Source organism: Hippocampus zosterae, chromosome 10, assembly GCF_025434085.1.
Source record: "Hippocampus zosterae strain Florida chromosome 10, ASM2543408v3, whole genome shotgun sequence".
In the NCBI taxonomy this organism is placed as follows: Eukaryota; Metazoa; Chordata; class Actinopteri; order Syngnathiformes; family Syngnathidae; genus Hippocampus; species Hippocampus zosterae.
In genome coordinates, this window is record NC_067460.1 from 15,256,350 (window position 1) to 15,279,823 (window position 23,474).

The 23,474-nt window shown below is 42.3% G+C and overlaps 1 protein-coding gene across 3 annotated transcripts in view; it reads left to right on the forward strand.

The window, feature by feature from the left end:
• rsrc1 (arginine/serine-rich coiled-coil 1) overlaps window positions 1-23,474 on the forward strand; it is a 114,586-nt gene that overhangs the window by 86,965 nt on the left and 4,147 nt on the right. For all 3 annotated transcript variants that reach the window (XM_052079283.1, XM_052079285.1, XM_052079284.1), the window contains exon 7: window positions 4,937-5,008. In XM_052079283.1, coding sequence (XP_051935243.1) covers window positions 4,937-5,008 — 72 coding nt within the window. The remainder of the gene's footprint in view (window positions 1-4,936; window positions 5,009-23,474) is intronic.

Here is a 23,474-nt window from a genome sequence, read left to right on the forward strand (position 1 = left end):
ACAATTATGATATTTGGCACAGTCAAATTCCGACAATCGGCCTATTCATTATGAATAAAATAATTTACATATTGATAAGATATGAATTACATGCAGAACATTTGACAGTTTTACATTACTTTGTCCTTTGGTATTTGTTTAACTTTATAAAGGGGAGAAAGATTGGCAAAAATCGACCAGTTTTGTTTTTGAGGGGTGGGGGTTGCCTTTTTTAAATTCAATTTCATTATTTTTGTCTTATGTTGAAATGTCTTGTGCTTTGCTTGTGACTTTCTTCCAATTCATTATGTTGCCACCATTGGAACAGAACTCAATGCAAACCAATATTCTTTGAATGTGTTACGATTTTAACAAATTCCTGCCATTTCTGTTGTGTGCCTGCCTTTTGTCAATCCATTGATTTCTTACCTCCTCTTTCTTGTATGCGGGCTTGTGTGCCTAGCCGGCCTGATTGGAAGGGACATTTTTCCAATGGTGGCGCGCGGTCTCTAATATTAAGTTTGTCATTGGCCAAGAGGTTGATTTATCTCGCCCTTGTTTTGATTGGTGGCCCTGGCCAATGACGCCCACCGACCAACCACACGCTTGCAGTCAAACTGGAAGTGTTGTGCATGTCCGCCAACACGTGCCCTCTTCCAATCACACACACACACACACACACACGCTAAGTGAATAACAGTTGCGCTGACCTCAGCCGGCTGCTCTTTTTACATGTGGTATTGACTTGCTGCAAAACGTGGGCTGGATGCTGCTCTTTCAAACTCTATAATATGATATCCATTCTCACTTGTATTACACGATGTATGTACAGCACCTTGCCTAAGGCCCATGCAAGAACCACACTCCCTCTTCCTATCCGCCCGTAATAACTGTATAACTCACCTCAGCCTTAGATTTAATTGTCTATCTGTGCATAAACACATTAACCCTCTGCTGTGTCTGTTTTGCTGTGGTTCTACCCCCCCCCCCCCCCCACCCCCGTCCCCACCCCACCCGTCTCACACAAACACACACACACACACACACTCCAACAAGCCCCCGCGATTGCCGCGCCACACGTCCAATGAATAGTCCCTCAACGTGTGGTAATAGGGAATCAGCATCGGAGCAGCGTACATTGGCGGCGTGTAAAGAGATAAATCAGATTGTGGCTCTTGCTTTGCCAGTTTATTGAATCTAAATTGTGTGCGCGCGTGCGTGGCCCCCGCCGGCCCTACACAGCCCATCCATCTCCTGACTGATAATGGCCCCTTTCCACCTGGTGGGAGCATTATTACATTTCCCCCCTCTAACGAGACCCCGCTAATCCTGCCAAGAGGAGAGTGGAAGAAAAAGAAACGATAGAAGAGGAGCTTCTGAAGAGAGAAAGTAAAAAAAAAAAAAAGGCAACCTGGCTCACCCACCCTTCCTTTATTCCTCTTTCGTCATGCCCAAAACATCTTCTGGCAGCTATTAGGGATTCCTCTGAGCTGTAATTACACTTATAATAAGGACATGCTCCGCCCCTTTCACATGTCCAAGGTGGAAAGCAGACTAAATGAAGTGAAAGATCGCTGATTACCAGCTTTAATAAAAGTTCATCACTTAGAAAGATGTGTCCTTGGCTACAGTACAAATTTACTTGGCATGCATTTTGCTGTCATATACACTTCATGGACACATTTGCGCACCTCTTTGTGACACCTGTTAAATTACTGATATGAGTGGGAAAAAAACGATATAATTTCATCCTCTGAAAAAAATATGCTATTTTGGAACCATACAACTTTAATATTCTTCACTTCGGAACAAATGGGTCACAACTCAGCAAGGATTGGAAATCGCATGCCCCAGGGTGACAATTGGGCCTTTGCTGACTCAGATTGCAAGTGGGGCTCAAATCCTCCAACAGATTATTGGTATGTGTGTACTCCACTCAAAAGGTCGAGCCCAACCTCTATTTGATGGGTTAATCAAGTCAGCGGTGTGTCCCAATACTTTTGTCCCTGTATGTTTTGCAGATCATCTTTTAAACAAGCGCTCACGTCGATGTAATTAAATGATATCCCTGGCTCTGTAGTCGGCCCTGCTTCCTTTGTTTTGAGGGGGCCAGGGGCCCCGCGAGGCCAGTGCGCTGATGAGTGATGGATAAACAGTTTGATTTGCTGCTTTCGCCCCAAGGCACGGTGTACTGGAGAGACCAGCAAGAGACGGTGCAAACGCAGGGAGAGGTGGGTCGAGGGCAAAAACAGAAGGAGAAGAGGATAAGAAACGCTTTTGGCGAAGGGATGAAGGGATATAGGTGGAGGATAAACCACGCTAAAGAGGCGTCAAATCGCCCCGACGTTGTTCGCGGGCCTGGTCTCTCGCTTGTTTGGTTGTCCCTCTCCCTCTTCCCCCCTCAAGCTGTCAGTTCTTCCTTTCTCCTACATGGCTGCCATCTATCCTCTTGCGTCTCTGTACCCTTTTCCCTCCTTTCTCTTGCACCTCTAATACCGCGCCATCTCTTTCCTGCCTCCCGTAGCCCCGAGCAAAGCAACGCACACCCACCTACGTTACACACAGGTGTCCTCACACAAACATACAACTGTGCATGGTAAATAAATTCTTGGCTTCAACGAGAGCACACAGAGGAGAACAGACCTCCGCAAAGGCTGAACAGCAATGCCAAGTTAGCGGCACATCACGTCCTCCGAGCGAAGCTGCTAGTTGGTGTGTAATATCATATATTACATCAATGTCTCGCTCACTTTTTACACCGCCGGGAAAAAAATACTTAGCTCTCCAAGTGACACAAAAAGTGTTCATCAAAAACAAGACAGGTTTTATTCCTAAAAGTGTATTCCATATGTGGTGTAATCATATGCACAGTGTGAATATTAGTACTGTGTTTAAATAGAGGAGCAAAAACGTATTCATGAATGAATGATTCAATTAAAAATTATTCTACATTAAAGTTAGATAAAACATTTGACTTAAATTAATGTTTGAAAACAGGTTTTGTGCCAGTGTAGTGTTTAAAATGGAAAATACAACTCAACTGTACTATTGGACTGAAGAAGAAAATGACTCTTCTGAAGTTACATAAAGCCTCAGAATCATGCTCATGTGATACATGAGGGACTTTGTTTTGCTTTTTTTTTAGCTTTATGTGACCCCCCCCCCCAACCCCCCAAATCTGATCATCATTAAGATAATTTTTTTTTTCCCGGGGTGGCGGTTGGAAATAGCACAGTCAAATTCATATCTAAATACAAATGATGCAGCATCACATGTTGAGAGGAAAGGTAATAATAGTCACACCCATACATTCTTTGTCCTCTGCAATTAAACGACTAATATAATTCATGGCTGACCAGTATGGATTTTTCAGGCTGATTCCGGTATTTGGCAGACTAAAATTCCAAATTACTTTTGCTCCTTAATGTAAAACTCTTTATCATGAAGTTATGCCCTCTAGTGGCCAATGTGTCCAAACCAGAAGTTGCACGCCAATGGGCATTGAAGTATAAAATCATGATGCAAAAACTGTTTAATTCTCTACATTCGCTTTATGTTATTGCTGTGTTTTTAAGAAAAGTTCTATTTTGAATGGAAAAAACAGTTTGAGACGTTTATTTATTTTCTGGGGCTGGTTTGAATTACAAAGAATGTTTTTTTAAAATACATTTTTATTTATGAAAAATGAAAAATTAAAATTGTAGCACCACTCTTTTTCCTTTTGATTTTTAATATTTTTTTTAAACCAAACTTTTCACCAAATCGGGCAAAACGATGTTGTGCGCTCATGTTTGACTATAGAGGTTCTACTGTAATCATAAAGAGACTAGTCGCTGAATGGCCTGGTTTGCTTTTTGACCCAAACCTTTGGCTTCTTAAATTGGGACTTTGTTAGCATCCAGTTAAACTTAACCAATATCAAACATGCGATGTTACACGCACACATGCTGAGGGAGGTAGACGAGGGTTCACTCATCCCTGTCGAGTCATTGTTCGTAAAGATGCGTAACCTCCAGACTTAAGCAGCCGTAACCGCAGTGTGACGGCTTCTTTGTCTACGCCAATTAGTGAACAAAACCAGCAGCGTAGTCGAGCTAACCCTCTGGCCTCACATGCACAAACACACACATTGTATACACTGTGTATGTATTTTATGTAACATGTTTGCTTGGCAGCTAAACAGCCAGTCACTTCCAATGAGGCATTTCAAACAAAGCACACACCGCACCAATCTACAGTCAACTTCCCACAGTTGTGGACAAACACACACACACACACACACACACAGTGTTTTGTGGCAGGACTATCAATACAGCCGGTAAATTAATTACATTTCTGCGGTGCGCCGCATCATTTATTTTGCGTGCGGCGAGGCCTCGACGGAGCCATTCGCCTTTATTGCGATCTCGCCACTTGATGAGTGAGTTATGTAAAATTGAGTCTCCAATATCATTACACCTAACGAGTTGAAACTTCAGCAAGGAAAAAAGTGTGCTGTGGTGTTTATTTTTATTTTTTTTCTAAGGTGGGGTTAACACAATATAAGAGTGTGTGGAGAGCACAGGGAGTGTGTGTGTGTAATATATATATATATATATATATATATATATATATATATTAATCGAGTGGGGCATGTGAAAAGAGATGTTTGTAATGCTCCGACGAGTGTTTACCCCTGCCGCTTGGCTTATTTTTAAGCATTTCATTATGCCAACATGATAAAGAGCTGCGAGGGAGAGAGCGTGGCTGTCCTTGACTTTTTCACAGAGGAAACTACTTCCTGCCTGCGAGAAAACAAGATTCTGTTTTTATTGTATGCTCATTTACTGCTTCCTCTGTGATGACTGGCACTGTTTTCAGCACGCCTTGCTGGAACTTTGACGAAATGTGTCACTTTTTTGCACTACAAATTATACACATATCATAGTTATTAACTATGTTTTGTTTTCCTTTTTAGCTAAAACGGATGAAGTCCTGAAGGCCAAAATAGCCAAGCAAGAGCAGGAGACCCGAAAAAAGCGGGATATAGGTGAGTTTGTGTGTGCGTGAGCAGCATTCATTATTTTATGTCAACACAAAAAGCACATTATTTTAAGTTAATTTAATCTGAAACATAAAGAACCCATGCCTCATATTCAACAATTTTAATTCATTATTATCGTCACATTCATTTCTTCCTTCTGGTTTGACACGAGACACATGCATGCTGTTTGGTGGCAATGAACTCAGTTCACTTCACATCAAGCAGCAGTTTGGCAGATTGTGAGCCGTTCTTCAAAATAAAATGAAATAAAAACAGCTGTTTATGGCCACTACCAGTTGGAGTTCATTTCCAAACTGAACATAAAATGGGAAAAAAAATACACTGAGTATTTCAAACAACCACATAGCTTTGCTTTAGATAAGACTGTTTAGCTTGATGCTAACAATGTAAAATGCTAGTCGAAATAGCAGTGGGGTATCAGTGTTATAAGTGCTTAAGCAATGGAACTTTGCGCAAAAACGATGGTGCGTCACTCGGAGACAGAAATGACAGTACCCATAGTCATATTCTCTATCCTCGGCAAAGAACAACTAATATTGCTATGGGTTACTGAACAGTGATCATTTCTATGTACATTCATATGTTTGTATTATACTGCCACCAGATGGCTAAGGCGTACAGAGCAGGAGAAGCAACACGATGTTCATTAAACTGAAGCAATAAAATGGGTTAAAAAAAGAAGTAAATGGCTCACATTCTATTTTAGTTGTCATTATTTGTCATATTAAAAAAAAAACACACAGCATTCTTGGAGGGGGTCTGGAATGGTTTATTGCTGTATTTAAATGGAGAAAGATGATTAGATGTACAAGTTTTGAGTTACGAGCATGGTCACGGAACGACTTCAGCTCGCATAACAAGTCAATGCTCTATTAAATGTTTTTATATTGACATGTTTAGCTTGGAACTGAAATCAGTCAATGTATTTATTCAATGTGTTTGCTATAGAATCCATAGATCCTCCTTTCTGTTTACTCTTGACACAGCATCAACTCAAATGAACTTACATATGCCCCTCTATATTAGGACTTGCTTCATTTGCGTTAAATGCATTGGAAATATGCATTCTTTGCACTGGTGCCAGTAAATGTATTTGCTGCCAGGATGAAGCTCCCCAATGACCACACACACCCACACATACACACACACACACACACACACACACTTCGATAAACATTCAAATAAAGCCAAGAGTCATTTCCACTGGATATGCTGGTGATAATAAAAGTCCTGATATAGAATAATGAGGCTGGTCCTTGTTCTGACCAGGACATCATATAAATGAGAATGTGTCTGTCGGCGTGTGTGTTTAGCAGCAGAATAATTTGTTCTAGTGTGGGTGTTTTGTGGTTTTTTTTCAATTGCTGGACTCGCTCTTGTAGCTTTGTGTATTTTGTGTGCGCCTGTATGTGTGCGCTTCCATGGAGGAGGAATGGCAATGTGACCTTTAAGTTAGCTGCCCTTTTGGCCGAATGAAAGTACACCCATCAGAAAGTAATTAGCCTTGCACTCTTGCTTTGGTCCCCAGCGCTAGATACTATGTATTCTCCTGTCCTCTTCCTCTTCGCTTACGCACCCTGCTGCTATTATTTGTCTCATTTTCTTTATGCCTGCCGTACGATGCTACAGTATCTCAATTTTTTGTCTCGCCTTCTCTGTCTCTATTTGTCCTCCTCTCTGCTGCCTCGTTTTGCTACTCATTGTGGACTTGTTGCCCATAACGACAAGGAAGGGACACGTGTCCAACTCAAAATGAAATGCAGTATGGTTTTCTTGTCCTCGAGTTGTGTAACATTTCATGCTTGGGTTGGGGGTTGTGAAATTCATGCACATTGTAAAGAAAAGCAAGCTATTCATCATCTGCCTAATACCATAATTGAGTACCAAAAATAAGCCAGTGGTGGATGAGAATCGTGGTTAGCCAATTAGCTTTGGCTATTCCGATCACCACGGCGCTGAAGATATTCATATGAACGTGACCACAGGACTGGCAATTAGGAATGAGGGCAACGGCGTAAAGTGTAGCACGTGCTTTGTTGCTAAAAGACAAAAACGCGCACACTAATTACAACTTTTATTTAGTGCAACAGCGAGTTGTATTTTTATTCATTTTTTTCAGATTTGTTTCTTTATCGGTACATCGAGATACGTCTTTACACAGAAACAGTTTGTAGCGCTAAAAACGTTGGAAGCCACTGAACTCCAAAAATATCACTGACATCATAGATTCATTGACTTTGACTCGACTTCCATCAGATTATAGTCACCTACAAAAAAAATCGCTTAACCCCTACCACACAATATGTCCATTTATGCCAATTTAACGGAAATCCAGTATGATAAGGGCTTTTGCCTCACCGAAATGTGAACTTTTAATGTTGTGGAGTGGCCTTCTCACACAAGGGCAGACACACACCCAAGTAGAGGCAGCCACCTCTATCCTCCGCTCCCCTTCCTCCCAACACAAGCAGGATGGAAGAGGTGGGCCACTGCCGCAGTTTAGCAGTGGATCACCAGGGCTCTCTGCATTCCCCGCAGGGTCTCTCTGAGGTCAACACCACAAGAAAGTTTCAACTTGAACCGCCAAAGTCGAGCGAAATGAGGAAACCTTTTAAGAGTGGAAGGGGAAGAACGAGGAACACTACCTCCTACACGCTTCGTTCATAAATAGATCCGAGACTGGCAAAGCGTCCACGTTAGCGCGGCGCTAATCGAAACCACCCGGATCTGATTCATGTGAACGCTGTTATGTACGAGATATCATTGTTGGTGAAGCCCTGCGAGAAGATGATGGGAGGGAGGGGGAGCTTATCATCAGGGCTTTTGTGAGAGAAAGGAGAGGGATCAATAACTGGCCCCGTGGCCATCAGTTAACAAAGTAGTATCCACTTAAAAGAAATGTTTTCCTCGCTGGTTAAGGGCAGCCAGATGATGCTCGGGCTTGAAAAAGGAAACTTGTGAAATGAAAGACGTTGAGAATGAGAAGGTAAGATGGTTCCTTTGTTTGCTGCATGCCTTCAAGTCAAGAGATTGCACTTTGTGTGCCCACGAGGCGCACTTGACATGCAGTGCAACACACAATAGATGTACACTTCTTTGTGTGTGTGTGTGTGTGCGTGTGTGCAGACTGTATTAATGACAAGCAGTAATGAAGTAGCCAAAGTTTCAGGGCAATCTACAAGCCACATCAATAGGTACGCCTGCACAATCCACTAAATTGGAGCTAGTGGAGGAGGGAGGAGAAGCACCAAAAACGATCATGATTTTTTTTTAATGTTTAAAAAAATATATATACTGTATATATTTAGAATAAAACAATACATCATTGCTTTTAAATAAAAGAAATCGTTATTAATCACATTTCATGATATGTAGCGGGACCCTGGAAATCTTGGTCACTTGGGCAATGACCACATTTTCCAAAGGGTAATTCCATTCCTCACTACAACTACTACTAGTACTACTACTAGTCCAACCTCTAGTACGACTACTATTACTACTACCACCACCACTACTACAATGACTAATTATCTTTCTTTTATATCTTATTTCTATTTTTCTGCATTTATTGCACAATGGCGCCTCATGCAGGTCAGTCATGGTTCTATGACGACATTTTTCCTCATCGTGTGTGGGGTCTTTTAAATTTGAAAAATCTGTACAAAAAATCTTTGGAACGTGTCAGGCATAAGTGGAAAAAACACACTGACTAATTGGATGGCCACTCTTTGAGGAAATAAACATTAATATTTTCATGATGGAAATGGTTAGCTAACACTTGGCATTCGTTCACGAAGACATTGTAACCCCAACGTTTTTTTTTTGTTTGCTTAATTTTTTTAAAGCATTGATACATACCTATCTAGTCCTGTGAATTTGTTTTATTTGTCAATTACTTCAGCATCTTTTTTTGTGCAGTCACCTCACCATGCAATGGAGATATGTAGGTGACAGCAGGCCTAACAAGGATGATGTTTTAGCCCCCTGCGTGCCGCTCTCTTGCCCATTACCTCAAACTAGCAGCAGATTGGGAGATCATATATTTTAATGAGACGTATAATAGCTCTTTAACCCACATCATTAGGGGAATATATACCTACCATTTGCTCTTTGGGCAGCTAAACGAAAGGACTGTTTCCCTAATTACTTAGTGTGTAGGACAGGTCACGGGGTGGGTGTGCACCTGTGTGTGTGTGTGTGTGTGTGTGTGTCTGTTGAGGAATTATATGTACATTAAATATTCAGCTGCCCCCCCACCACACACACACACACTTGCTCGACCCAGCATCCATTAGGGGATCGTCACTGTCTAACTAGCTCTGTTGTCAATCACTTTTCACACTTTTTGATGGCCATTTGTCCAATTTGGAAGAACCAGACTGTAAGCGTACACATTATCAGCAACTAAGGCATGACGAGCGTCGTTGACTCTCAGTAGATGCTTAATTTAGAAGACATGCACAGTATTTCTCAATTTTAATTGTCATAAGTATTCATTTTATCTCACGTGAAATATATTGCCCATCATATACACTAGTGATGTAAATAACCATCCATCAAGTTTCTCTTAGACTTGCCTGTCCTGGCTGACTGGTCGCCAGCCAACTGCAGGCAAAATGCAGTGCAGTTAACGGCAGTCCCGTCGTATGACGTCCAGTAAACCAGTTTGCGCAACAGCATAAGAATATGTACATTAGGCACACAGAAAGAAGAAAGCACACTCAATTACCGCTCTACTATTTGTAAGAATTTGTGTGTGTGTGTGTGTGTGTGTGTGTGTGTGTGCGTGTGCGTGTGCGTGTGCGTGTGCGTGTGCGTGTGCGTGTGCGTGTGCGTGTGCGTGTGCGTGTGCGTGTGCGCGTGCGTGTGCGTGTGTCACAAGGGTCGCGAACATGCTGGAGCCCATCCCAGCTGACTTTGGGCAGTAGGCGAGGACATCCTAAATTGGTTGCTAGCCAATTGCTAGCACAGATGAACAACCATGTGCGCTCACAATCACACTTTGGGACAATTTAGAGTGTTCCATTTCCCTGCCATGCATGTTTTTAGATTGTGGGAGGAAGCCGGAGTACCCGGAGAAAACCCAGGCAGGCACGGGGAGAACATACAAACTCCACACAGGAAAACTAGAACCGGAATCGAACCCTGTTACTCTGCACTGGATGTGTGAACCAATTGATCACTGTGCCACTCATTAGAGGTTCCACCGTAATAATAATTCGTTAGCCATGATTACACACGCCATTAAACAATTTGTCAATCTAAAAATTTCCATTCCACTTAACAGTGCCGGTGTGTCCTTTTTATAAGAAACGCTGTGATGCCTTTTCTAATTGAAAATAATAAGTAATCTTGTGGACAAGATGTTCTTGTGTGATCCAAAACTGTTTATCTCTTCAGTTTGAGCCGCAATAAAAGACAGGAAATGAGAGGCATGTGAGAGTGTCTGCTTGGACATTGATGCTTAATGTAATCTGCCTTGAAATCAAATTATTTGACCTGGAAAGCCTAACAATACAAAACTCATGCCGGGCTGCTGTTAAATATTTAGCATGTGCCTGTCATGAATACAAATGCCGCGCAAATTAGAATCTACAGGCGCGTGACCCCCATATCACACCCGGTAAGCGCGAAGGTGGGGGGGGGGGGCTGGCTGTGCTTTAAATGTTTTAATTACCAAGGCCACGCTGGGGTGCGCCAAAGGACAAGCGACCAAATTCATCCGCTAGTAAACATGGGATTTTTTTCCCCATCAAATTAATAACAGCATAAAGCATTCAACAATGATGTCATTTGTATTGGTTATAATACGTTACCTGCGCAAGAGTTTTGATCCCATCAGGGATTTTGGTGTAAGAAAATCCCGTTTGTATTGATTTGCTAACGATCGCCAGCGTGAGCACTATCTCCTGTCCTGACATGTGAAGAATGGCCTTATTTGTTGTGTTATAATGTTCAGCACAATCACGCCAGCAACAGTCAAGCAAATATTGAACCTGCACTTCACCACCTCCCATTCGTTCCAGGAATTAAAGCTCGCTTTTTGGCCCATAATGCACTGCAGGAGTCATTTAAAACAATGAGAGCAGACTGGCAATTAATTACACTTTTGCTTCCAAGGTCCGTTTTAAAACAGTCTGCTTGCAACTTACATAAAACCATCCTTTCGATTTATGCGTCGGCGGGATAATGATTGATTGGAGATGAAAAGTGCCACGGGCTCTTTATTTGCTCCTCTCTCCTCCCGATTCATTCAGGTGTGACCGAACCCCACCTTACCCCAGGCCGAGACCATTAGTTATGCAAGGCTGCTAAGCTTTGAATCACAGTCATGCTCCCCGGGGAAATAAATTTGGCAGAAAATCAGTGTGAGAAGATTTAATTATCACGAGAAGACCTTTTTTTTTCTCCCCCCTTAACAGAAGCCCAAACTCAGTCAACTCCACATGCTGCAGCCCAAAATAAATTAATAAATAAATATAAAATAAAACCATTGTGGATGCCAGCTCTCTCCTTACCTTCCGTCTCCTCTCCAATTTGTTTCATTATAAGGGAATAAGCCAAGCAATTACGGATTTATTGATTTTTTTTTTTTCATTCACGCAGATTTCCTCCTTACCCCCGCCCATCCTATATCATTTCCCTCCCCGATGTTCTCTCGTAGAAGTTGAGGGTGTGAATGATTGGGTGACTGCTAGCTATGTGAATGAGAACCCAATCCCACTCACCCCATGTGACCTTATATGCATGTGTTCCACTCACGCCTCCGCACACATACAGTACACATCAGGGGTTGACCGGACTCGTGTGCAATGAATTGTAGTGTGTGTGTGTGTGTGTGTGTGTGTGTGTGTGTGTGTGTGTGTGTGTGTGTGTGTGTGTGTGTGTGTGTGTGTGTGTGTGTGTGTGTGTGTGTGTGTGTGTGTGTGTGTGTGTGTGTGTGTGTGTGTGTGTGTGTGTGTGTGTGTGTGTGTGTGTGTGTGTGTGTGTGTGTGTGTGTGTGTGTGTGTGTGTGTGTGTGTGCGTGTGTGTGTGTGCGTGTGTGTGTGTGTGTGTGTGTGTGTCCATAGATATAGATTATACACACAGACACACGGGTGGCCCGGCAGTCTAGTGGTTAGCGCGTCGACCTAGCAGAGGTCATGGGTACCATCCCGGCTCCAGCCTTCCTGTGTGGAGTTTGCATGTTCTCCCCTGCGTGGGTTTTCTCCTGTTTCCTCCCACATTCTAAAAACATGCATGGAAGGCTGATTAAACACTCTCAATTGCCCCTAGATGTCAGTGTGAGCGCGGGTGGTTGTTCGTCTCTGTGTGCCCTGCGATTAGCTGGCAACCGGTTCAGGGTGTCTCCCCCGCCTTCTGCCTGAAGATGGCCGGGATAGGCTCGAGCACATCCACGTGACGATAAAGCGGATCGGAACATTGATGGATGGATGGACACACACACACACACATAAAATTAATTAATGCGAGCCCTCATCCCATAGTCACTCAGGTCTGGTGTGATTGACAGCCCCCTTTGAACCTTCTGTGATTGGTAATCGTTTCCCGGGTCACCCTTGTCAATGAACCCGTTGCCAGTAGCCCAATGTATATTCAACAAACTTTCCACGAGTCACTGGCAGGCTTTTTTGGGAAGGATTTTCCTCCGTTATTCCTTGCAGTTTCAGGATAGTTAAGATTTGTGTTCAGGGAATACGGATAAGCACTGATAATTGTTGAATTAATCAGGGGTTAGGCTGATCATTTGCCCCTGAATCTTAATTCTTTATTTTACCCAGCCATTTTGGATATTTGGGTTTTTCCCTCCACATACCGATAAGTGGGGCAGCTTTCAGTCTTGTTCCTCTCTTCAAGATCAAAGTCATCAAAGGCACGATTGTCAGATATTCCTAAAAAATTATCCCGTGCGGTTATCCAGTGGTCTGGTATGATTTCACCGATACCGGTGCTGATACTACATCTATCAGCATGCCTATTCCTTTTGGGTAGGAGCCACGTCCACCAAATGGTCGACATTTATGACACTTATGAGCCAATTGCAGGCTGTTCAACCAGCATCGAGCATCTCGAATTCCTTGATGAAGTTATTTTTTTCTGCTCCCCCGTGATCAAAGCGAGTCTCTAAAGTAAAAGCTATTCTTGCCGCAACTCAAAATTTCCTGGTGTGCCAATACTTGTCTATAACTACTGGAGAAGGATTTGAATTCTCTAAAACTGGAAACATTTTCCCGAGTACCCACCACGTCACCCTCCTGCCCCCGTCTGTAAAAGCGGGCACACATTTACGTCTGGATATGATCACACACAAGGCAGCGCAGTTGGCGCTCAGTGCGGTTTACGCGGGTGACCAGACTGCACTGTTTAGACACACCCGCAGACCGTTGCAGGTCAAAGGGCCGTCGTCCTCCTGGGTGGCGCTGGCCGCCGGCGACCCCACCTGCCCCCTGCAACTCCTTGAAGGGTAGACATCAGAGGTCACATAAAAGCGATTATGTCGCTCTTCGTGACGTAAGCTCAAGGTCGATGTCCAATGAAAAACTTCTGCAGCGGGACTCTGTAGTCGAACTAAAATTGTTTCTGGTGGGAAATACAGTGGAACCCTGAGTCCCGAGCTTAATTGGTGCCATGCCCCTGTTTATAACTTGCCTACCTTTCGTTGGATAAATCTTGGTTCAAGAGCACAGATCTAACCGCTCATCGATGACAAGAGCTTCCTAACACTCCCTTTGGCAATTTCCCTTTCGGAGCCATTCTTACTGTTAACTCATTCAGTACCAGCCAATTTTGGACCAAGTCTGAAAAGACGTTTAAAAACGTCTTTGGGAGTGAATGAGTTAAGCGTTTTTTTTTACTTGTTTAGCGTAACCAGAGACATTTCCCTAATTAATTGTCACTCAGAATCACACTCACTTGACCGTGACCTGTACTCATATATTTTGTAGCGGACCACACACATTTGCAAACGCACACATACATCCATCCTGTCAGCTAGTCCAAAGAAAGAGAGAATCAATTAGGATGTGAGTGAGTTTCTTGATGGCACACATGTCAAGAAGACTGTTATGTGTGCATGTTTTTGTGTTCGCTGAGAGCGTTTCCTGGATTCTGATTACATTTACATTTTATAGAGCTGTCTCCTATTAAGGAATTAGCGCTTTGGTGTTTCTTTGCTCATGTACTTGTTCATATTAAAAAAAAAAAGCTGCTGACACACACACACTTGGACAGCCTCATTAAGTGGAAAGTAAATCCCTTCAAATGCTTATTCTTTCTGGTAAAGGGCAAGACTTGATATTCTCATAACACTAAAATGGAACTGAGCTAAATAAAGAGCTGCACTGGGCCCACTGACACAAGTGTTGCAGTCTGCAATTGCTTCACGTCTTTCTTTTCCTCACATGGCCACAGCATTTCTTCATGCAAAAGAATACAAGTAAATAAAACATAATCATGGCTTTTCAGCTGCTCTTTTTTTTCTTTTCTTTTTTTTTTGACTACGAATAGAGAAAGTCGCTGCTGCGACTTTTAAAACTAAGCCCGTGTAAGCGTCACCATTTAATGAGCAGTTGATGCTAACCAGGCGTTGGAAATCCACTTCTCGCACACACACACACACACACACACACACACACACACACACCTGTTTTCTGTTATCCATCGATGTTGCCACTGAACAGAATTCAAGTCTGACTGTGCCAACAGGTCTTTGTTGAAACCTGACACAAATAATTGCTATTATATTTGATGATGAGCCATGACACAATATATCTAGTCCAGAGTGTAACATCTCTTCAACAATGTATTTGTGAGCGATCGGTACAAGGTCATCAGCAACATTAAATATCTAAACCTGGATAAACAACTTTCTAACATCGATTTTAGTCGATTTTCTAGCCCAGTTGTTTTCAGGTAGGGCTCACAGAACTTAAGGGGTGATGGAGCAGCTTCAGACAAATTAAGAAAAACAAACATTGGTTTAATTTGTTCCAGTACCGCGCTTGAAACTTGAAACATTTGTATCTTAAATTGTCTTCCCCTCTTAAAATGAATGGGATTGTCATTAATCCGTTCTTTTCCTCTGTGACTGAAATGCTGCAAGTAGCGGTAGTAAAAACTAGCGTAAACTGAGGGGAGGAAATCACAAGGTCAGAAGTGGTGACTTGACAGTGAGTGACGGAAGCGACGAGTCGGGCACAATGAGCGCATATGTGGAAGGGGATAGCAGAGGCACGGCGGCGCGTGACTGCCGTGTCATCCTTTCATTAGCAGCTTGTTTACCTCTTTAATTCATCATTCCATCCCTTTTATTGACTGGAGAGTGGGAGATCTCAAGGGTGTGCGGGCACGGGGGGTTGTCACATGAGTGATGTTCAGTCACCAGCTACATTTCATTTCCTGATGCCAGATAGATAGCATATAAAGTATCGCATCAACTTATCGCATCAACATATCGCATCAACATATCGTATGATCTTCTCGAAGTCAATTAATGCTCACGGGCACTGGGATGATGTCACCCAAAAATGCGTGATGGCTCACATCAGCTGTTTCTTTCGGGAACAGAATTGAGGTGGACAAATTATTAGCTTTTGACATATTGACAATTTATATACATATATATTTTGTAAGAATCGCCCAGAACTCCCCCCAAAAACGAAAACGTTTTTCTTTTCCCACTTAAGTCAGTTAGTACATTTTACATTTTTGTGTTGTAATCAAACATATGTTTTCTGCAAATTTAAAGGCCTATTCTACCTGATAATTTAACAGAAGGCATGTGTAAAATAGAGTCATACGCAATCATGGATTCTTACCTGTTTCCCACAAGGCACACCCTGGACATAACTGGATTCATAGTCTTCCGTCGTCCGCTGGATTTTATTTGGACATCTTTAGTTTTTATTGATATCTGAACATGAGATCTTTTTTTGTTTGTTTTACGATCAAGTTGACATTTTTATGTTTCAACTGATATTTGACCCTGATTGTTTTGTTGGGTGGCGGAGGGGGTGCAGTGGTCTTGAACTACTCTCCATGATACCGAGATGAATCGAACAAACACAGTAATAACCCGTATTGTTTGCTTCATGTGTGATTTTGTCCGTTTTTAGAGCTTAATGAAATCTGTGCAGGCCATTTGGGCTTTAAATAGCATTGTAAGTGTACCTAATGATGTGATCTGTGAGCACAGTGGATTATAAAGGGGGGTTCGGGGGGGACGGTTCTATGTTGGGTTATATGGCTGTTCCCATGGCGTGTGTGTTGATGTGTGTGTGTGCATAGGCTTGTGCGAACACACAAACTGGCTTAGCCACCTGCTCTGTCATTGTACATCTCTCTCTTACACACGCACACACACACACACGCACAGTGGCGCACAATTGGAAAAGCATACATATATACGTGCATACGGTCCTCTGGGACACACTTGAGACATCTGGCTCCGTCTGTCTCTCTTTTCCTTCAGCCAAACACAGGCAACAGCAGCAGATCATGTCACTGTTGCAAAGTCCTCAACGTGTCTCTGCCTCACATACACAGATGGAGAGGAAATCTATTGAGAATGTTTTAGAGCTTTCTTGATAATATCCTCCGCCTCTGCTTTTCTCTCTGCCGTTGTTTCGGTTTGAGTCAATGTTTAAAGCTGCTGGCTATTAGCTATGCAAATATTGACATGCAGCTTTGGCCTGCCAGCTATCAATTGAAATCAGCAAATCGATGGCACTAATAGCTGCTCATTAGCCACTTGATGCATTTGCAGGGCTGAACATCAGGAGCTGTCAGCGGCCCCGTAATCAATACACTCTAAAAGTATTAGCCCAGCAAGCCCTGCACTGGACACCTTTTTAATGAATCAACTTGTCTGTGCACAATCGGTGGAGCGCTTCTGACTTCTTGAGGTACTGTTCTGAACAGACAGACTTTTGTTGTTGTTGTTTATTTGCATATACTCAAAATAACAGCTATTTTTAAAAAGTTGGAGTGAGGGGCGGGGCAACTCAACTTATGAATTGGTTTTATATACGGTCGACCTGGGGAGAGCTGTTTGTCCCTGTTTTTTCAAACTTGTTGTCAAATTGAAAATGACAACTCAGTGCCGAGAAAACAGGTGAGCCCTTACGGTCGTTACCTCAGCCATTAGGCACTGAGATACACTTTTCAGTCGACAGCAAGTGGTGTTGCAACAAAAAATGGCATGGATAAAAACTAGTGGATTTTTCTCCTTAGTTCATATTCCACCAACACATTATTAATCAGCATGCCGTGTTTAGACAAGGGGAGGTACATAGGACACATTATTGTACGTAAAGTAAATCCTTGACTTGACATCCCCTTTAAGGAGAACACGGGAAAGAATTGCACGCCGGCGTTTTCATGTAAACCTCTTCCAAATACTAAACAATAGCGATGTGTTGCGTGTGACCACAGCAACTGTGAACAGCAACATATGTTGCTTCAAGAAATGCTCTCAAAAATGGAAACATGAATACATCAGGTGAATGTGTACATTTTTGTAATTACATTTGTAATCTAAGTCAATTGTACTTTTCTCTACTTGGAGGCCCACCCGATCCAATGTTGTTGTCATGACGATGTGGTCGCGGGCACTTACCCCAAATGAGTTGTTAAATTGGGCCTTTGCTCACTTACGGTAAATCGGAGGGAGGTGTTCAATTCTGACACGATTATCAGTGTGTTTACCCCGCTGGGAACTGTTTCAATTTGTTAATAAACATTGTGGTAATGTCTCTTAAATAAGTAGTGGTGGTCCTGACGCATGCATTGGAGCAGCCTGTTGTTTCAATCTTCAGAATGGGCCTGCACACATTATTTCTGCGTCCAGGGTGCTCCTGTGGAGTAAAGGACATCTCTTCCGCCCCCATCACATCACCCTGCTCAGCTTAACCGAGCAATTTGATGCCAAATATTGCGAGAGGTTCACGCGTGTGTGTATGTACGCATGAGCTTGAGGGTTATACAAACAGCAGGCGCTCGCCTACAGGTAAGGCCCATTGGAGACTAGTGAAGAGAGAAAGAAGAGCGGAGGTCTTTTTAAAGCGAGATTCCCCAGGCGTTGTCGCTGTCATTTTCGCTAATGAAGCGCTAGCTGGAAAATGACTAAAGGAGATGGTAAACAACTAGTCATCGTCATGTGTCGGTGTCTCATGCATCTGGGCTCCGAGATGGGGAGCATGTGGGCGTATGCTGGGGGGATTCTCGGAGGTGGAGGCTGGCAGCCGGGGCAGTTGGCCGGTGGTGCAGCGAGAGAGAGCGAGGAAGAGGAGGAGGACGAGGGGGGGTACAGCAGAGATAAATCATTGGAGAGCAGGTTATTGGAAATGCAGAGAGATAAAAGAGTAAAGAAGCCAGTAATTGCCTTAAAGATCAGACTACAAAGCATTACTTTGGATTTTACAAGGCCAACCAGCAACAAAAGAGTGGTAATTTATGAGCTCGCTGGAAAAGAATAGCATAATTACATTAAAAATTAATGCTAATGAGGGCTAAAATGGGGAAGGTGCCGATTATGAAAGTTTGTATTCATCTTCCTTCGGCTGAGTGATGGCTAGTGGCTTGATTAATGGTTTAATTTCTATCAATTAGCACTCCCCCCCCCCCCTCTCAAAAAAATCTCTACTGAGACGGACCTAAATTGAGTGGTGAATTACATCTTTACAGCTGCACAGGGAGGCACTTAATTGAACCCTTGGATTTTGCTCCGTGAGCATGTGTTTCTATGCCTGGGTGTGGGTTAAGTCAAAATCAGCATTTATGTCAAGACATTGTTATCACTGCCAAGTAACTGGCAGTCGTCAAATTAAAATGTACAATCTAATGAGATCCAGTACAAGACTCCTGCCTTTAAAATTTCAGCTATTTGTTTCAAAATACAATGTATTCAAACATCGGCCAGGAAGAGAAGTATCTTTAAAATGTTTCCTTCATGTTAGATGATTTATTTTTGTTTTTGAATGTCATGAGATGAATGTCATGTAGGCCTGCCCCACACAATCCTTTGCTCACTAAATGTGTTGGTAATATGGGGTTAAATGATAAAACAGATTATTTGATAAAACGACTTAATTGTATTATATGATACATGTTGCATATATCCCTGAAGTTTCTGTCCACCCTGTCATCAACTGCCCTAAATATTCCTAAATACTGTTGATATTTCAATAACAAAACTAATCTGCTGGGGTAGGAATAGATTTTTAATATTTCGTCATACTCCACTTCAAATGCGGGTAATCCAGTAAATTAATACATAGCACGTAGTATAGACATTGAATATTTCTGCTTTGCTCTTTAGTACTTGTTTTTTATCTGTTGATGGGCTTGATCTTGCTGTTTTTTATTTTGTTGTTTTTACTGTTTTATGGTATATTGGACTCTTATTTTCATAGATGTTGGGAATAAATCCGTCCCGCCCCCAAAAACAATTTTTATTCTCTTTCGTCATACTCCATTTCAAATGCGGGTAATCCAGTAAATTAATACATAGCACGTAGAATATACATTGAATATTTCTGCTTTGCTCTTTAGTACTTGTTTTTTATCTTTTGATGGGCTTCATCTTGCTGTTTTTTGTTGTTGTTTTTACTGTTTTATGGTATATTGGACTCTTATTTTCATAGATGTTGGAAATAAATCCGTCCCGCCCCCAAAAACTATTTTTATTCTCTCTCTGACCACTTTGAATTGTTGATGCAGCTCTTGTTTTAAGTGTCATTCGATCTGATGTAATATAATATATACACCAATCTCATGCAGTGAATTTGAAACGCTACCTCTAAAATTAATACAATATCAAATCAAGATTTACTGCAGTTTTTGGGCCCCGCAATAAAGCATGCGGTTATTTTTTCAGCTCCACTCAAGCACAACAAGTACTGCAGTAATTCAATTATTTGGGGGGGATTAGCACTAATGGTAAATTAAGTCGCTCCGTGCTTCGAAAAGTCAAGTGTTCTGCAGGCCCTCTGAGCATCTGACATGTGCTGTTGAACAGCGCCCTCTTGTGGCGACCCACTGTCAACTTTTTTTCCCAAGGCTTTGAAGGTTCCAAATCAAGCCGCCCCATTGGCTTGTTTGATTTTCTTGGCTGCTCTTGCACTCCTAATCAATGAGGTGGACAAACAGCTATTTAGAGCGAACAATAGCATATTGATCCACTTGTCAACGTGGCTGTCTGTCCGGCTCATATCACTAATTATTCCCACTTTTATTTGGAGGTAAATGGAAGACAGCTGGGATAGGCTCCAGCACCCCCGCGACCCTAGTGAGGATCAAGCGGTTAGGAAGATGAATGAATGAATGAATGGAAGAGCACATTGTCACACCCTTCACTTTTTCTACCACTGGTTGTACTTTTGGATTGCAATTTTCCATTGTTATCAATTACATTTAGAGTGATTTACTGATTAGGCTCCAGCTCGCAGCAAATACAAAACAAGTGCTGTACAAAATGGATGGATGGTCAATTCTTTCCAAAGTGGCCATCGTGAAACCTTTATTAGCTGTCTACAAGTGACACTTTATAATCATACGAGTGTAGTATATTTCTATCTTTAGCGTGTTGAGCTAACATTATTGACGCCAAACCACTGGATCCATGCAGTGATGAGTTGATAACACCAATTATTGAATATCGGGGGATTGTAGCGATGATCCACTCAGCTGTTGTTTCTGGTTCCCCTGTTTTTTATGCTGTGTTTAATCCTAGTTTGATGAAACTGTCATAAGCAAGAGCAACATGGGCGCCGCTATTAGAGTGCAGCGCTCCTGCTGACTGACAGTCACAAATGAAACACAACTAGTACTGGTACTACTCATGTAGTCACACAATCTGGCCTTCTGCGTGCCAGATGTTTTCCAGTGTTTATTAGGGTAATATAGAAAATATTTACTGCAGCAGGGGAATTCACATGTCAAGGTAGTACAGTACTGTTGTTTAGTGTATCAAATCCTCTCTGTTGTATTTCTACCCACTGTAATGTCTTGAACAGTGAGACACACAAAACCTTTCTCTCCCTCTCACTTTCCTCTCCTCACTGTCACACAGAATAGCCTAATGCGCCGACAGTTAAAATCATTTGTCATATAATGTGTCAATATTAAATATCAACTTTGACCTCACCGAGCCGCCGAGTGACACCCCCCCCACCCCCCCTCTGCTATTGATTTTTCCAGTCCGCCTCCGAGCTCACCGGCCTGTGCTCTCAAGTCCATTGTGTGTGATTTTGTTCATGAAACACATATCTGGGCTCCTGACATCTGACAAACAGTAGAGTGAGAGTCATCTTATCTACCCATAATGTGTTTGCCCCCCCCTCAAAAAAAAATCGGAGGTCCTAATGGATGGAATTTCTGCCAAGTGAATGAGCGTGTGTCTAAGGGTTTGACATTGATATTGCGTTGAGGCGACGCAGTGTGCTGTGTGCTAGTGGTTAAGGCATCAGCCTTGCAGTTGAGAGGTCCTGGGTACAAATTTCAGCAGAGGTTGACTGGGATTTTGGACTCCCACATTCCCAAAATATGCACTTTAGGTTAATTGAAGGCTCCAAATTGTCCATCGGTGTGAATATGAGTGTTTTTGTATGTGCACTGCGATTGGCGAGCAAGCAGCTCAGAAGGGTGAGTGGCAGGGTCCTCTACTCCAGCTCACCGGCAACCTAAATGATGAAAAATGGATGGATAGTTTGGTCACCCTTTTAGAATACAAGGGAAGAATTACATTAAAAGGAAATGAATCGTCTTCATGTACTGTACATCCATGTGGAATCGGTGGTGGTGTCGTGACTTCATCAAGCAGTCCAGTTGCCGGAATGACTCTCCCGGCAAGCTGAATCGTCACTCACTTGTCCGCACAGCTTCAAATCAAACCCGTTTTGTTTGAGCGCCATTACGAACCGTGTTATGATGTGTGTGCGTGTGTGTGAGCGGGTCAGTGAAAACTCAGACAAATATTCATGTATTCATTAAACACCCTGGCATCATGATGATATACTGCGACACCCATCCTGTTACAGATAATGGATTGAATTAATTCCTGCTATTTCGCTCTTGTATGGCATGCGTGTGTGAGTGAGCTACAATATGTACAAGTATGACCTCTCAAGTTGAACACAATCTCTTCACAATCTACGACAAATCCACCATAGGGAATAATGGTCGCTGTTCCTGAGTCAAACTGTAACCATCATAATACTTACTGTAAATGTGTTAAGTAACTATTAATATTCTTAGCGGTCATGTCAGTGTTTAACCATAGCACCTTGCTGTAATATTACGTTCAAACGACGGAACAAGCATACATTAACGTCAAAAACTAGCAGATAATGTGAGCGGATTACACCTATGCAGGGATGTCTTTCCTGCGGGAAGCTGGCTACCGAGTGGAAAAACACTTGTGGGATTCATAGGCAGATTTCCATTAGCTAAGTGTGCATATTTAGCACCTTGCCAGCTGTCACTGTTACCAGTGAATGGTAACTGTCAATGTCTCTTGACACATTTTCAGAAATGGGCAGATTACTAAGAATTGTCTTGTTTAATTTTATACTTGATGGCCGGGCAGACCATTTATATAGAGTGATCCCTCGCTACTTCGCGGTTCGTTTATCGCGGCTTCAGTGCAATGTGGATTTATTCAAACATATTTAATTTTTTTTTTTTAATATACATGGAGTACAGTACTGTATATGTTGCTCTATGTGACTCGCTGTTGTTTTGCAGGTTCTTGCGGACCGTTTGCGGACTCTTTGCGGACTTAAAAAATATATATACATGTATATATACAGTATATATTTTTTTCAAATATATATATTTTTTTACCTGTATATGTTAATTGTTTCCTACTTCGCGGATTTTCGTTTATCGCGGGTGGTTTTGGTCCCCATTAACCCCGATAAAATGAGGGATTATATATATAATATATATATACACACACCGGTACATACATTTTTATCTACACATACAATTGAGAATTCACTTTTCCATCACGTATTACTCAAAATACTGCTCTGTCAATGTCACCTTAATGCATTAATAGAAAGCTTTTCAGAAATGTTATGTGGTGTCCTAGATAGGCATTTAAAATTGTGACCAACTTGATTGTGTTTCCCCCACATGTATGGTCACATTTCAAGTTTTCCAGCGTTTATATGTTTGAAGCATCAGAACGATACTAACCCCCCGCCCCCACCCTCTCTTGAGAGTTTGGGCGTACTTTCACGTCGCTTGCCCAACAATTGAGTGCTTATTTTGATGACACCGCCCAAATAATTGCACACATGCGAGATTGACAGATGGGGAGATGGGAGAGTGCAGGGGAGGACGGATGGATGCGGAAACGAGGGATGTATATTGACTGACTGGTTTCAAGATTGACAGCCACACAATAACTGCGCTGTTCAGATTTTTTTTTTCTTCTTTCCAATTGCAA